The sequence below is a fragment of the Emydura macquarii genome, unplaced genomic scaffold, assembly GCF_026122565.2.
Source record: "Emydura macquarii macquarii isolate MOO-44397 ecotype Brisbane River unplaced genomic scaffold, CSIRO-AGI_Emac_v2 contig_2768, whole genome shotgun sequence".
Classification (NCBI taxonomy): Eukaryota; Metazoa; Chordata; order Testudines; family Chelidae; genus Emydura; species Emydura macquarii.
In genome coordinates, this window is record NW_027132905.1 from 46,458,672 (window position 1) to 46,476,181 (window position 17,510).

Consider the following 17,510-nt stretch of genomic DNA (forward strand, 5'->3'; position numbering starts at 1 on the left):
TGGGTCACCATACAGAATAAAACTCTTCTGTTTCAAGTGACATGAATTGTAAGGCTATGTTCTCAAGAGTATCAAAATGGGCAGTTTATTTACACAAGTGGATTCATACATCAGTGTGCTGTTTTGTAGTGGGAGGAATCTTTTTGGCATGCAGTGGTTGGCAGAAGTCTTTGTGAGGAGAAGTGTTGTGGGATTTATTCCCTCATTACACCACATTTCTGAGAAAGATTAAAATTAGTCTAAAGGTGCTGAATGGAAGCTTGTCATCTAGCCCCCATTTTGTCTTTCAGTGGATTTGGGAGGCATCAAGTTAGAAGTAGATAGCTAACAACAGAGCAAGTTTCAGGCAAGTTATGGCTTATTCCAAACCTGAGCCTGGCAGGAGAAAACTCAGCCTTCTACGACTACGAATCTGCACTAAGAGTCATGTAGGGTCCCACATCGAGGTTACATGCCTGGAGACATCATGTTCTACAAACAGCCATGTGTGCATGCATTCTATTTCTCAGCTTCTTAATAAAAAAGACCCATTCGATCATGTAGTCCCTCCATCAGCAATACAAGAATGTTCCTTACCACACATTTTCAGTGTTTTGTCCTGATAAACACAGGCATCCAAATTTTCTATATTGCAGTCCCTGTCACATTGTAACCTGGCTTCTTCTATGACAGTGCTGCAGCTCTAGTCTGCATTTCAAAAATCAAGCACTTTGATTTAAAAGATGTGCAGAGAGCCTGTTTAATAGTCATGGGTCCGTGTCCCCCAAAAGAACAGAGCTCACAACCAATACTGAAACTTACCTATAATTCTAGGATTAATATTGTCCTTGGGATGAGGTATTGCTTACACAGCACTATACATATAAACAAAGCTTTACAAACTAGAAACAGAGAGGCATAGCCTCTGCACCAAAGAGGCTCTGTAATGCAACAAAGAGCGGGAACAGTTCAGGCATGGGAGGGGGTGCCCTGTCCTCCCTCTCCTTCAATCTTCACTGGTTTCTTCTCTTGTGTTATACTGAAGTGCCTTGCTCCCATGGCCCTGCATAATCCTGCCTCACCTTCTTCCTCTGCTCTCATGCCCTCTTACTTTCTCCCTCCTTCATCTGTCTGCCACACCATCCCCTCTCTAGCGGCTTCTCTTACTGTGTGTGTGCCTTCTTTCATGCAGCTCTCTACAGCTGCAACAGTCCCTCACCCCTTGCCCACCAAGCACCCTCTTTCTCCATCACAGATCAAGTAGAAGACTCAAAAGCATCAATCAGAGGTCCCCTTTCCCTTATATGGGCAGTCAGTGGAGATGAGAGACACCTGGAAGCATCTCCATGACAGAGGGTGATACCATGGAGATACCACATGGCATTTATTGAATAGAGCAGGAGAGTTCTGGTATAAAAGTGAGTTACACTTTATTCTACACACAGGCAGCTCCTTTTGCTTTTTACATTTAACTGAAGGGCTGGTAGGCTAAGTGCTTGCAAATGGCAGTTCCAGAGCTGGCAAGCCGAAAGACAATAAAAATGAAAAAGATGTGGCAGAACATTTGAGAATAAACAGAGGCTTTAATGTATATTAAAAAAAGATAAGTCAGCTAGTCTAGAGCTTACTGGATTTGAGTATGTAAATTCTCTCTGTGTTGCAATGTTAGAACATTCATCCCAGGCTCCTTACAGCCAAGTTATTCTCCTGACAAAGCCCTATGTACTTTCCAGCTGTCTCTTGGTTGGATGTTTTCATCTATGGAATGTTTTCATCCATGCCCTTTGCAAAAATCTATTTTGCCTTCTCTTTATTGAGGTTGCAACTATTTTTCGTTTCTTTATTGGCCATCGCACTGGGGTACATGTCCAACTGTTTGACCACGAGTACGGGGCAGCTTGTGGTGATGACAAGGTCCTTCGCTCTGTCAGCCTACAGCTCTGTCCAGGGGATAGACAGGTGGGCACAAATGGGCATGATCTGGCAGATAGCAAGTTCATTATCCTTGCAATGGGGTGGCTGGGAGCATACCTGGTGCTCAGCAAGTAGGTAAAAACCCTGGCGTCACAGCTACCGCTGGCAATTAAGCTTCTCTGCACCCCTCAGGAAACTGCTGCTGATTTATTAAAGGGGACTTTCAATCAAAGGAGAGCGAACTGGGTTTATGTCCTCTGTGTTCCTTTAGGATTTTTAATAAAAGTCTTGAAAAAGATTTTCCCAAACAAAAAAACGAAAAACAAAAGGACTCATTTTCCTTTTTTTTTTTTTTTTTTGGAGGGTCAGATCATCATCAGCTGCGAGCCCTAGATAGCTAGTAGCTGTGACACTGCAAGAAACTGAAAATGGAGCAACAGAGAGTGGAAAGGATTCTGAGGCTCTCAATAACATGTACCTTGCGGGCACTCTTCCACATGTGTTTCATGTAGGCATAAGTCACTTGGGGATGAACAGTTGGCAATGGGTGATCCAGCTGTCGAGATGGGTCTACTCCCAGGAGTAATACAAGCGTCTTGTGGGCCAAAGCCTTGAAAGAATGGCAAAGAAAAAAACAGGTTATATCAAGTTTGCTCTCACCTCTACGCTCCCTTGTTCATAACGGTTTCTAACGACTACCGCTTAAAGTGACATTGCTTCTCTGTACTAAGGATGACATAGGCAGGTCACGTCCTGCAGAAAGTGCAGCTGTGCACTAGAACATGTGCAAGGCCACACTTCCACTGTATGCCCATGTGCGTTTCATATTTAACATCTGATTTAACCATTCTGCATGGTCACTTAGGAGAAGTATCCCCAGGTCACATCATCGCTCCCCATACCTTATGTTAGCATTTCATCATTTACACCGACTTTCTCAGCGTAGAACCCATTTCACAGTAACTATCAACACAGAGGTTATGGACTGAGGCAGAGAACACTGGCTCTGAAGCAATTTAGAACAAACTTCTGTGTTCAAAGGCCACCCGGGACATGGAACAAGTTGTCAGAAAGCAGTAAGCAATTGTATCAATACACAGGGGAGAGGGATATGATTTAGTAAAACGTAAGAGTGAACTGTTACCACTGTTATCCGTATTGAGGGTTATGGAGAGATACATACTCCAACAGCCTGATTACTATTTCCTGTATTTACAAGGACAACCTCCCAACAGACCATATGTTTTCTCCTGGCCCTAGATGTTATGTTTTCACATCAGTAGCCAAAAGACAGTGGGAATTCTTTGTGGTTTATATATCTTTTTGGTAATAAATACTATTGAGGTTACTGCCCACACTAGGAGTGTAACAATGATACTAACATAACTATCTAGATATGATGGAAAGTGCAATGTAAGAGCCAAACATTAATAATACTAACGCTATTACGTTAAAAAAGTTTTCTGACACTGCAGGGAACAGAAGTTGGCTATAAGTCTCTCTTACGATGACTATATGTCCCTGATGATTGTGGTTTCTCCACACGGCTCCAACTCTAGGCTGGTTGCAGTTTTAGGCACTTCAGAACCAAATCTCCTTCTAGGTTCACCAGTGTCATCTAGACAGCAAGAGTGTTGGGAGATGTCCATGGCTAATGTGGCACCAAGAAGCTGAGCTTCCTGAAAGCTGTAATTGAGATTTGGGGTTGACAGTACTCACCAGTCTCCCACTCTTGCCACACAGGCTGGCGTATTTGAGCCAAGTTCTCATGTCCTCGTGAGGGTTGACAACGAGAGACCGGACCATAAGTATTCTCTGCCAGTCCTCTACAATCCGCTGGCAGCCCTGGGGAAAAAAGTGCAGATAGAACCTATTAATGTTCTTTTTTCCACTGGAAGCATTCCTTCCCATTCACTCCATAATTGAAGACCTGAAGAGCCTCTCCCCAAGATTAGAGTGATTGCTGTACCCACGCTTATGAGCAGATAGACATGGCACTAAATGGTTGCATTCTTAACATTGCTATGTGTGAATGAGGATGGGTCCCTGAGCCTCATACTCAATAGTCAAGACAGCATCCGATGCCTGCTGGGTGCTCCAAGTCTAATGATATTTTCTAATGGGAAAAGGAGAGAGACCTTTTACAGCAGAAGCAGAGCAGTTACTTCTGCACTACCAAAACAACAAGGCAAGGGTTTCACAACATTTCCGAACCCAGCTTCAAACTTTATTTTTGGTTTCAACAGTGACTAGTTCCAATATCAGAAGGTACAAAAACAAAAAAGTTCTGAAAGCTGCAAAGAGGTATTTTTGTTTTTGCCCTTTTCTTTCCCCTACTTGTTGCTGGTTTTTACAGACGCTGAAGTGATTTAGTTGACACCCTGCCAGAAACTGCATTGCCAGCTGCGAAGCTGCTAGAGCAGGCGTTGTCTCGTTACCGTCTACCTATGCTGAGTGCCACAAAAGCTTAAAGTCCAATAGAGCAGATAAGGCAGGATCTGGCCCTGAAGTTGGAGGGTGCATGGGTGCAACCACAGATTTAGGTCTTGTCTACACTACAAAATTAAGTCAACCTAAGTTATGCTGATGCACAGCTGCAGAGGTTCATGTCCACATCACGGTCCCTCTGTCAGTGGTGCATGTCGTCACCAGGAGTACTTCCACCGACTTAACTGGGTGGGACATTGTGGGACACTGACAACTGGAGCCTGAGCGGTCAGGCCCATGCAGGGCTCACAGTTGGAGACCCCCCCAGTCCTTGGATGCCACGCTCCTCTCCTAATGCCCAAACAAACCTTCCACCAAATCATCTAACAGGCATTTTATAATTATTAATAAGGCACTATAAAAGGTACAAGAACTGTATGTACTGTTTTCAGGACCATAAATAGCTGTTCTTATAGACATTACTCTCCTCATCACACTCAGCCTCTCCTCTCCAGAGGAATGTTCTCTCAGCTTTTCCAGACAAGAATGCAATTTGGAAGCAAAAAGCATTGTCACAGCTTCCTAAATAGTTGAAATGATCACAGTAGCAACAGGTAAACACCCTTCCGTGGAACACTGAAGTTCAATGCAGTTTGAACACTTCATTCTGACTACACTTTTTCCCCCTCAGAGGAACATCTCTCTGGACAGTGATAGGAGGTTCTGCATGTGTTACTTCATGTACAGGCCCTCCCTCTCCCAGAAAAGCTCCCTCCAGAAAGGATACCCACTCAAAATATTTAGGTGGTCTTAAGTCCTAGAACGTGTTTTGGGTTTATGCTCTTTAGGCAGGAGATGCATTAGCTTTCCAGTGGAATTCGTGAAAGCTCCGTTGCTTGGGGCACCTAAAAGTGGACAGATCAAATCAATGGAGTAAGGGAACCATCCTGCACTGGCCAGGTGGGGTGGATAAGGTGACCTAAAATGCTAGGAAATTTCTATTAGAGACACAAGGTGGGTGAGGCAATACCTTTTATTGGACCAACTTCTATCAGTGAGAGAGAGAGAGAAGCTTTCGAGCTTACACAGAGCTCAGTTCCGAAGAAGAGCTCTGGGTAAGCTCGAAAGCTTGTCTCTCACACCAACAGAAACTGGTCCAATAACAGATATTACCTTACCCACCTTGCCTATTTAATATACTGGGACCGACACAGCTGCAACACCACTGCATACAGGTAATTTCTATGACTCTTTGCACATAGATGAAGTGTCCTATTTCTCAGTATTACTCATCCCAATCATTCCATCATGTGACAAACGGACTATTCATAATATTTAACATGCAGACACGAAGATGAATGAACAAGAGCCGAGAAGCGTACCCTAACTCCCGCAAGCTAGACAACAACATTTGGACAAGCGGCCCTGCAAGTTTTACTAAAACCTCTACTCCATGCAGATCTCTTTAGAACCTGCTTTGGAGCAGGCAAATTTGAAAGATCCTGTGCCAGGCTTTAAAATGAGCAAACACTCCATTGCGGTGGCCAGAGGCATTAAATACATGCTTAGAACTTGCTTAGGACACTTCTGTAAAGAAGAGAGAAAGCGGGTTGTGGTGGATGCCCCAATAAGGGAGGAGGGACAGAGATGGAGCCCGATTGTCAGAAGTGCTGAGCACTCACAACTCTAACAGACATCAATAGGAGCAGTGGATGTTCATTGTGTGTCAGTGTCAGTGCCACTGGCAGTAGGCATACAGATGTTTATAGCAAATTTACCTGCAGTCTCTCCCACCATATCTGGCGGATGATTTCGCGTCGCTCTGGTACAAGTTTATACTGGATAACCTCTTCCAGCTCTGACAGCATCTGGCAGGACACCATAGCCTGAAGAGAACAATCACATTTCATCCCAATCAAAGCACAGTGAATCCAGCACTAGAGATCAGTATTTAGTCTCAAAATCTTGGTTTATCTACTGGCCAAGAGGGACATGCAGGCAGTTGCTTTACAGGTATCCTGATAATCCATTGTCGTCTAAATTTCCTCAAACTGCTGCAACAAAGAACCCCCCATTCTGATTTGTGGGGAGAACTGCATGGAATTTCATCTCCATCTTCACCTGAGCCTCCCACACAATGCTTCTAAACCTTGACCTGAAGGGTTACTTTCCACAAGGCTAGGGAGAAGTTAAAGCTGGGCTTTTCCACACAGACAGAATTAAGAGCAAATCTTGGCTGAGGCAGAGGTAAGGGTTGGCAGTGGGTGCTGAGTCCCAATGTTCAATCAGACACATTTTGTTCACTCTGCTTCTCAATGGAGTCAGACCCTTTTCTAAAAAGCCACAACCCCTCAGACAAGAGCCATTTAGTCTGTGGCCTGCACAGGCTTTTATATTCAATACACAAATATAGACAGGAAGCTCTGAACTTATATAAATAACCTAAACTAAGATGAAGGTGCAGGTCAAATACTCACCCCATAGGCCCGACTATAACTCTCTCCTGCCATGGCGGTGAGCTCAGCATCTAGCAGGTCTCTGGCCTTGTCAATGCACTGAAACAGAAGTTGAGACTTCATTGGTGAGCCTTGTCCAAAGACAGCAACAGTTTTCACTAAACACTCAACTGTCCACCCTCAATTCTCCCACCAGAAAGGTTGGAGTTACCCCAAACTCCATTAGCATCAGAAAAGGTCAGTCACCTATAGGGAGAATTAGCTCTAAAATGGAAACAAATAGAAAACTGGAGAATACAGTGGCAAGTGCAGGGAAAAATGGGACTTGCATTTATAATCTAAACGTGGGTGCAGTCCATGGAAGTTTGGATTTGCTAAAATGCCTCATACATAGATTGCGTCACCAGTGTTTGCAGTGCTTTTGACCTCAGGGTCCGTGTGCAAAGCCCAATTATAACATTTATAGGGGACAGAGGAGTTGGGATTTTGATAACATGTGTGAAACAACCAGTTACAGAAAAGCCTCAGGAGCTTTGGTTCTTTGATAATGTGCAGTTATCTAAGATGGACTTCACGGTTCTATATGCCCCAGTCAGTTTTTATGAATTTTACAGACCCTTGCAAACTCCATGTTTCTCAGTGCAAATAAAACAATCTGAATGCATGAAACAAGATTCTGTTCTGCTGCCATTCATTATATACATTTCTAATCTGTAGCTTTTCCATTTCAAAATGTTAAAAAGGTTAATTACAACCCTAGTCTGTTAAACACTCGGCTCATTTTTTTGTGCATAACATTCAAGATGTACATGGGTTCTGCCAGGGCAAATTGGATTACTCCTTTATCTAATTCTGCAAGTCAGCACTGAATTCTGGGAAACTACACAAGTTTCCTTAGAAAGTAATCTACATGCTTCATACCTACAAAGGGAAGACGTTCCCTGTGAATTATGTCCTTCAAAGATGCACTCAGACCAACATGGCTCTGCTCAGCAGAGTGTTTTCTTCCCCTTATGCCTAGTCTCACTCTATGGCTACACTACAATCAAAGTTGTGGCTGCAGGATGTGCAGACATAGCTAAGCTATTTTAGATGTAGCTAGCTCAAATAACAATAGCAGTGAAATCACAGCAGCAAGGTGACAGAACGGGTTGTATAAACCCACCAAGGGTTACATATTCAAGTGACTAGCCTGTGCTGGTGCAGTTTCTGTTACTGGAGTTAGCGACGTCAAAATTAGCTTATGTATGTCTCTATATGCTGCAGTCACACCTCTAATTGCAGTGTAAACATACCCTGAGGGTTACAAAGACTTCTCACTGCTGAAAGGAAGATCGGGGTACAGCAGATGCACAAGAAGGTAAAGATGGGCCATGAACCTAAACCAAAAAGTATGGGGCCCATTGCAGCATCTGGCATTCGTTAACACCGCGCTGAAAAGGCTCAGCAAACACAGGAATGCACAGAGTGACAAGGAGATACTACTGTGCATGTCTCCAGCCATCAGTGCTCTTCACTGAATAGTGTCTTTTGCGGACTGATTTCTCAGACAGGATGTTTTCCATTACTTCCTTCTGCCTGCCAAGAGGACACAATAGCATAGACACTTGAATATGACTAAGGCAGCTTGCATTCTACAACTCTTGGGACAAAGAAGTCTCTACACAGCTAGTGCAGTATTCCTGGAAACACACGACAAACTGAGCAATCAGAGATAAGAGTTTCAAGTTGTGGGAAGTTATTAACAGTTTCATGGGTTATGGCTAATCACTTTCAAATAGGCTCCATTGCTGCATGGAAGGACACGCAATCTCAAAGTGAGTTTATGGAAGCAAAGTCAAAGGAAGAGACTTACTTGTTGAGCCAATGAGAAGAGGTCTTGATGCAGTGCCAGCACGGCCCTGTAAAAGGCACCATCATGGGTGTCCCTTGGGATCATGCAAGTATATTCCTCCATGCTATCCCACTGACCTGCAGAGACACGTACACCCTTGGTGATGCCATAGCCCTCTCTGTGAAACAGAGTTAGAACTAGACTATAGTGTTAAGCACTGAGTAACGGTGGTTAGATTCACAGCGCTATTGGATCCCTACCAAAAGACTAATCGAGTCCAAAAGCATCCCGTGGGATTTCATATACTATTCTTTAAGATGGCTGCCTTGGGATGGCACAGGGATCTACAGAAGAACCTCACTTATCTGAAATTCCCCATTATCCAAGAGACTTATATTCCCCACCCTACATGTAGCATTTGCACTGAAAAGTTCCTCCTACTTGAACCAACTTGATGTTTCCCTTTTTATACAGATAAAGAGGATTCTACTCTAATGAGCGGCACAGAGGAGGCCAGGTGGGCACTCTTATTTACCCTATACCATAACAAAAGAACAAGATAGTTGAGGAAATTAAAAAGGCAACAAATCTAAAAGATTAAAAGGATTTTTTTAAATGCACCATACAATTAACCCGAGGAAACTGCTCCCCCAGGATACTGTTAATCAGCCTAGCAAACTTTCTAAAGAGATTTAGATCATGTGTATGAATAAGAGTGGCATCTGCACTACACTAGCCAGGAAAAATTACAAGAGCTATCAGCTCTGCTTCAGGGAATGAACTGGTCAAAGCTATTTCTTCCGCTGTGAAGTATTACACAATCACATATCTCACAGGGGTTCTAAGACTTCCTCTGAAACATCTGGCACCGGTTACAACTGGAGACAGGATACTGGATTAGTTGGATCACCAGGCTCTTCCAGGAAGGCAATTTTTATGTTCTGAGCACTAGAGATGACTGCTTTAGGGCATCTGCATTAACGAAATGGGGGACCCACTCATGGCACAATGCTCCATGCGTTTTGTTATATAGGCATCAAGTAGCACAGAGGCTTCAAATGGACAATTTTTCACTTCTTTCCCAGTGAAAATACCCATATCAAAGCAAGCACTACAATAGTCTGTTTTCAGAAGGGACAGCTGACTTTGTTTACAACAAACTGCAATGTAAGTGATTTTGCAAGGCAAGGTCTCATTTTGGTGGGCAAAGTTCTCATATTCCTTGTTATAAAACAGCTGCACTGCAACATTAACAATGGGCTCTTGCGGAGAAAACTGGTTTTCTGGAACATTTGACTGCCTTTTGGTGTTTCACAAAAGGGGAAGATTACTCTCACTGGATGGAGCCAGACAGATAGCATGCACATACTACGCAAGCTATCCCCACCTCTTTCCGCTCACACATCTCAAACCGGACCTATTTACAGAACTGGTCCACTCAGGGGCTGCTCTTGATATAACATCCTGTCAAAATGGTTCAGGCATGGATGACTTTGCAGTTTGTGAACTAAAGTCCACAAAAACTAGTGAAATCACATCAAGCTCATTTCATGTACAAACTACATTACATTTGAAACTTAGTCAGCAGAGGTCAAAGGGTACTACATTTTTATTATTCAGCCCTCAAAAGGTACCTCTTCATTACCTGAGAGCATATTGGCAGCTTCTGCGCAGAAGCAGCTTTCATTGTGGGCTTGTCCATTATTATTTCATATCACCCTGTAAATAAGATTGCTCCCAGTCTCAACGTTTTCTCTTATCTTGTGATGCAGACGTCTACACCTGATCACATTCCTGCATTGCTATCTTACACCATCCCACAAGCACAGCTGGAAGGGATACATACCTAAGCCCCAAGCAGCAGCAGCAGCCATCCTAGCCATCTTGGCTTGAGTTTCATCATTTACCAGAGTCCACTTTTCACAGCATTGCTGATGAAGCTGCCCCCTGAGAGGAATAATTTACAGTTTCAGGTTAGTGAAAACCTTCTCACTGGGTTTTGCTTTGTGTGATAGCCACCTACCAAGGTATCCCTTGTACTGAGGTTTCAAAGATGTTCTAAATGTCCCTTGTTTTAAGCAGGTGGGTTGTGTTTTTTGGATTTAATGTAATACCCTGTTCTAGGCTGGAGCTGACAGTTCAAGTTTTAAAAATATTTTTTAATAGCTTCCAAGGAATAAGAACAATCTTACACCTAGATTTTTATTGGTTTTGTCCCATCAATCCTATTTTACATAGAGGAGGAGAAGGAGGTTTACTGCTTTCCTTTTGGAAAGTCCACAGATATAGTATGGTTTGTTCAATGAGGAGTCATTTACCCTCAGAATAGTTCAACAACATATAATATAAACCAGTGAAAAATTATTTTAAAAACTGAGCTGTCTGTTTCAGCCTAGAATAGGGAATTACATTAAATCCAGAAATCAAAACCCACATGCTTAAAGCAAGGGACATTTAGCACTTCTTTGGAAACCTCAGTACAAAGGACACCTGTGATGAATGGATTCTGCACAGTTCCTGGTTCCCAGCTTTGTCAAACATTTTGGATAATCGCACTATGGGGTCTACTGGCTTCAAAAAGTGCAGCTACACAATTAGTTACAGTAAATAAGGATGAGGACTTGTCTCAATGGGTCCTTCAAGGGGACTCTCCAATCTTCACCTCTACTAGAGAGGAAGCTCCAAGATGATTTAATCAGTCTTGAATGTGTTATTGATCAGACGTTATTCTGGGTGTTGCAAGTTCAGTATTTCTCAGCCTGGAAAGTCTGTAGCAGCAAAGCAGCTGTCAACTATGAGTGAGACCAACTTGCCTTCTCATTGCTGTTCTCTAGTCCCAGTGAGGAAGATGAATTAGTCAGCACTGAGAATGGATGAGCTGCCACAGGCAAGACAGTCATACTGACAGCTTAATGGTCCAGGAAAAAACAGCAGCAGCAGTGAATCAGTATCCAGGATAAGTTAATACAGAAGCATGGCTCTTGCAGACATAATTATACCATGAGACAAGTGGCTAGGCCTGCCTTGGCTGCACTTTCAAACTGTCACCGCACAGCGTGTTGAGAACAACAGCATGGTGCAGCACCAGTTCTGGAAGAACTGTCAGATACCGTCAGGCAGAAACAAGCAGCACAAATATAAAGTATAACACTACACCAGAAGAGAGACAGCAGCCCCAATAGACTAAAGCACTAAGTTCTCAACCTTGGGATTGTGACATCATGGTCAGCGGGAAGAAGGTGGCCACATGACTGTGGCACTATTGAGTTATAAGAAATATTTACCTGTTTGATAGTGACATAAGTGCGTTTTATGTAGAGAGCGTTCAGCTCGCAGATATGGGAGCATTCTCTTTGGGTAATTAAGAGTGCAGGTCTGCAGTGGCATATGCTGCCAACCTTGTAAAACCAACTTCCTGGATATTTTGCCATAGGAAAACAGTCTATTTACTTTTCTCTTTGCCACAAGACCATTAACTTCTGCATTCCGACTCATAACCTTAGTGTTGTCCTGATGCAGGGTTTTGCTTTTAAGATGTAAATGTACAAGCCACAGCTATATTTACATTGCAGTTCATATACTGAGAGAGTCAATTCAATTTCAACTTTCCAATTGAGTTCTCACGTCGATGTTTGTCCTGCAACAGTTCATTTATCACATATATCTGACATCAAGGAAGGCAGGAAAATGCTCTGTGCTGTGTTCGTTATTTTATTTAAAATCAGGTTGTTGCTAAGTCCTTAGACCACCTTGTGTTCTGCAGATCAGCTTTATGTATATACTTCAGCTAGATGGCTAAAATCCCATGTCTAGGTAGGAAAGAAGATGGCTATGGAAAGACGTGATATACAGAATGCATTAGGAAGACTACGCCTCTAAACTCTGTGATCTCTCCCATGCTCTGTCTGCTGGAGTCTCTCTAAAGGAAGCTGCATCAGGACAAAAAGGATAAAAGCTCTCTCTCTGATGTAAGAATGTGCCCTGTTGCTTCCTTCCCAACAACCGTAGTGAAGTTAAAAGAAACTTAGCTGCAAGCTGCATCGTTTAAGAGAAATCTTACTAAAGAGAAGTAGTAATGTACAGCCAGGAAAGAAGATGGGCAACAAGAGCTGTTCTAAATTGTGAACAAGAATACACTTATGATGTTATATACTGTTCTTTGGTAAGGAAATAAAATAAAGCAGGGAGCTGTTAAACTCATACAGCCAAAGGCGATCATATGCTGATGCTCAAACTTCTCTAGACTTTTATCTGACACTAAAAAAAACCTGTCAACTGTGGAGGTGTTGCTATATCTCTGTGCTTCTTGCTTCAGTGTAGCCAGTTACACAGAAAAGAATCATTATTGATTCTGGAGGACCAGACCATGGAATGACATAGCTCTTGCTATTGCATCCTCTCCAGGAATGTTTCCTTGCATCTCTCCAGCACTGAAGTCTTCAAATACTGGTCTGACTTCCCTTCTCATTCCCTTCCCGCACCAAAAGAGCAGGTGTAAAGGGAGAATTACTTAAGCAGCCTGTGAAATGTAACCATAGGACAGAATGGTTGGGATCCCAATAACACTGCCTGCATATCAAATGGGTCACAGGACGTTACAGAACCAGAGTGCCCCACCTTTCCTGTGTTGTCAGGACACCTAGTACACATGTCAAACATTATCTGGGCAGAGAGTTGGTCTCTTGTACATCAGGGAAGGGTTGATTGCAAGTCAGAACACTGCAATAACCTCCCCTCCTGCAGAATATGCCAACAGGTACAGGGGTTTATAGCTCCTATAGTAAAACAAATTCTTTCAGAATAAATCACTCCCCCAAATGTAGGAAAGCAGATGATTAAACAGAAAAGACGCTTTATAAAAACACACTTTCCCATCAACCCCTGGTGAGAACTGCCTCCTCCATGGAAGGACAGATAGACTGTCCAGCAGGGGGCTCCATTTTTCCTGCTGCAAAAACCCAGGAAGTAGGAGGAGGTAGAAAAATGGTGTTTGAATTTTGGGCTTCTCGGGCAGTCCAGCACAATTTCCAGGAAGCTCAGTTTATGCAGCAGTACAATGACCTCAATGGAGAGGAATCTTCTTCCTGTGTGCCATCACATGGGTTCCTGTCAGGATCCATCAGCACACAGGCCTAGTGACATGAGAAGCTCAATGGAGAGGAAGGACGTTCACAGATTTGCTGTGCCTCGAGGCAGAACTGCACACTACAATGCACAGGGCCCGTCTTCTCTGATTAGCCTCTTGATTCAAGGTGAGCATGGGGAACAGCAGAACTCCCTAGATAATCTGCAAGTTCTAAATCATCAGTGGGTCTGTCTCTGGTGGAAACTGATTCTGATGTCATGATCTATGTGCCAAAGATATGGACATAACATGGTTTACATCAGCAAATGCCAAGAAAGACAAATACTAACTAATGCTGAAACCAGTCAAGATGATAAACACAGATATCTGTGACAGATTTGGTGAAATGGGTTTAAAATGAATGATTCATCTGGCATAATCTCATTCAGATGGCTACTGGGAAGTAAGCAACTTTGTTGACACTCGCACAAAGTAGTCTGTGCGTTCCAGACAGGCATATGAGTAATGCTGAATATACTGAGTAGAGCTAAATGAGTCACCGTGTAAGGGTCTCGCTTTTTGGTGGTAGTTTTGAACTATGCTGCCTAGTTTTGTGTTCCCAGAACTCTTCTCTATTAATATTCTCTCTCGCTACTACATGCGGAATAAAACTGATCAGCTACAGATCCCCTTTCAGGTAGAACTTGACTAATCATATGGCTCCACCCTAAAAGACTCAGACAGGACTGTCCAACACCTGCAACAAGGTGCTGCCTTGATGTGCAGGGTAAGCAACAGCTTGATATCTTCTAAATGTTAGGAAAGTACAAATAAATGGGAATTGAGGGATGACATTTTCACGTGAAGGGTCGCATGAAAGGCATAATTCATCTGGCAAGGCTTCTGAAGCCAACAGTACGTAGATTTCAGAAATAATTCGCCATATTTCTGAAGCAAAACAGCAAAACACGAGGAGCCTGGGTCTGATATCAGCTGAAACAGGAAAAGCTGTCTGAGCTCAACAGACTTTTCTGGATCTTCAGAGTTCTCCTCTTACCATTCTCCAAGTGCTTCCAGGCAACGCATACGGCCCAGCATCAGCTCAGGATCATCTTTGTTTGTGTCCATCTTTTTGTCATAGGCCACAAGGGCATCCTCCCACTCATGGAGCTTCTCATACCAGGTAGCTTGGATTTCCTGTAGGATGGTGAAAGATCAGAAGAAGCATCAGAGCTCGCTCGCTCGCTCGCGCACGCGCGCACACACACACACACACGACAGCCACTGTAACTTTTCCTGGAATATGCTGTCCACTTGAAATTGAAGAAATCTATACATGGTCTCCCAATGAGCACTAACTCTTGTTGATAGCAACACAGAGGTTGTTCAGAAGATTAGATATTAACCAGTCTTTAGTTTTTAGGTCAACTAGTGGAACCCTGGAGATATGCTCATCTTTACTCCCTTCACCTGTGCTGTTAGTTTAATAGTATTCATCAGTGATACTCAGACTGGCTTGGGAGCCACAAGTGGCTCTTTAATGTATTTCCTGCGGCTCTTTGTAGCACATCATATTAAAACTCTATGTGATTTAATTACTAATCAATCTAAGTTATTAACCAATCAGGATGCTTTTACTATATTATTAACCGACTGGCTAAGCAGCAGTTCTGCAGGACAGGACCTGTGGGTTACAGTGGACAAGAAGCTGGATATGAGTCAACAGTGTGCCCTTATTGCCAAGAAGGCTACCAGCATATTGGGCTGCATTAGTAGGAGCACTGTCAGCAGATCAAGGGAAGTGATTATTCCCCTCTATTTGGCACTGATGAGGCCTCATTTGGAGTAGTGTGTCCAGTTTGGGCCCCCCACTACAGGAAGAATGTGGACAAATTATAGAGAGTCCAGTGGAGGGGAACAAAAATGATTAGGGGGCTGGAGCACAAGACTTATGAGGAGAGCTTGAGGGAACTAGGCTTGTTTAGTCTGCAGAAGAGAAGAGTGAGGGGGGGATTTGATAGCAGCCTTCAACTACCTGAAGGGGGGTTCAAGGGAGGATGGAGCTAGGCTGTTCTCAGTGGTGGCAGATGACAGAACAAGGAGCAATGATCTCAAGTTACAATGGGGGAGGTCTAGGTTGGATATTAGGAAAAAAATTTTCACTAGGAGGGTGGTGAAGCACTGGAATGGGTTACCTAAGGAGGTGGTGGAATCGCCATTCTTAGCGGTCTTTAAGGCCTGGGTTGATAAAACGCTGGTTGGGATGATTTAGTTGAGGTTGGTCCTGCTTTGAGCAGGGGGTTGGGACTAAATGACCTCCTGAAGTTCCTTCCAACCCTAATATTCTATGATTCTATGTCAGAGGGATGAATTCCAGATTATCTTCCCACTGATTTCTACTAAAATACTAAGAAGAATATTTTGGGGAGTGGGAGCAGGGGAGCTATGCCTCACAGATACCCATCTCATTATTATTTCACATGGATGAATTTAAGCAACAGCAGCAGCACTGTACTCAAGAATGAAGTAGCTAACCACAAAACCAGCAACTGTGCAGAATGCAGTTGGATTGGTGCTGGGTCATTTCGCAGCAGGGAAAGATTCTTGAGTGATGTTCTGGTCTAACCCCTACCATTAAGGGAGAAAGACTGTGGTTTACAACACAGGCTGTAGAAATAAACCAACTGGTGATCATTATCTGCTGCACAAACCTTTCTTCAATCTCTTGTTTCTTTATGGATTTTTATTTTCAGGAAATAAAAATCTGCTTTGAATTCTTTGAGATTTTTTCCATACCGAATTCCCTGCCAATGTTCTTTTCTGCTCAGCCTTTGGCAGCTCTTGTTCTGGCATGTCGCAAAAATGAATTCTTTTTTCATCTATGTGGGCTGTGAGTAGGATAAACTAGACACTGCACATCAGTGCCCTCCACGTGAGACATTAATGCCTGCACCTTGCCCTCGTCCTCTCTGGGTCTCCAGCTCTCCGACTCACAACTGACTGCTTCAAAACCCATTCAAGAGCAAGAGGGAACCTTTCAAAGTGTTTTTGAGATATATATATTTAAAGAGAGCTCAGCTGAAATGTCCTCCCTCCTCCTCCCACCCCTAATCTTGAGCATTCAAATCAGGCCCATCCCATTCTTTCTAGAGATTTTGGTTACAATGACATAGAATGAGGTAACCTGGGGCTGTGCTCCCTCCCCAAAGCAGATGCTTCAGGAAGCAGCAACAGCTGTCTGGACATTCTAAAATCAGTTCTCCTCCTACACAGGATCCCTTTTCCACTCTAGGGCCAAACTTTACATAGCGCCTCTAAAAGAGTTCCATCTGAATCAATCCCATCATGGCTGTGCTTACATCTGACCTGTACCCGTATTCCCAAGGGTCCACACTAGAGGGGTCTGTTTAAAAGGGGAACATTATCAATTGCATTTCTGCTGCTGCCTCCCCTTTTGCCAAGAAAGTTACCTTTCAGACTTCTTCTATAACAGACCAGAATGGGAGAGAGGGGAGATTCCTGAATGCAAGTGAAGAGGAGTGTGGTATGTGTGTGTGTTTTTAAAGTGAGAAATGCAGAGTAAACTACAGTGCAAATACAGAAGAAAAGTGTTATTTAATTATTTCAGTAAGTGTGGCAAACTAATAGACTGATTGATCTGCCATTTTGAAGCATCTATTACCAAGATGCATCAGCTATTACGTAAGCTCTTGTGCTCATTGGGGTGAAGGGAGGGTTAGAGGTATAACCATTATTAAAATCTATGTAGGTAGATACGTGGCCCTGTCCCTGCAGTAGCTGAGTGTGTACCAAAAATGTAACAATAGGAACGACA

General features: G+C 43.3%; 1 protein-coding gene across 1 annotated transcript in view; it reads right to left on the reverse strand.

Annotated features, from left to right (window-relative positions):
- Nucleotides 1-17,510, reverse strand: part of MTOR (mechanistic target of rapamycin kinase) — a 105,297-nt gene that overhangs the window by 21,022 nt on the left and 66,765 nt on the right. Inside the window, exons 32-38 of the mRNA XM_067567413.1 lie at nt 14,733-14,872; nt 10,457-10,557; nt 8,632-8,747; nt 6,798-6,875; nt 6,099-6,206; nt 3,613-3,738; nt 2,372-2,503 (exon numbers count right to left, since the gene is read on the reverse strand). Coding sequence (XP_067423514.1) covers nt 2,372-2,503; nt 3,613-3,738; nt 6,099-6,206; nt 6,798-6,875; nt 8,632-8,747; nt 10,457-10,557; nt 14,733-14,872 — 801 coding nt within the window. The remainder of the gene's footprint in view (nt 1-2,371; nt 2,504-3,612; nt 3,739-6,098; nt 6,207-6,797; nt 6,876-8,631; nt 8,748-10,456; nt 10,558-14,732; nt 14,873-17,510) is intronic.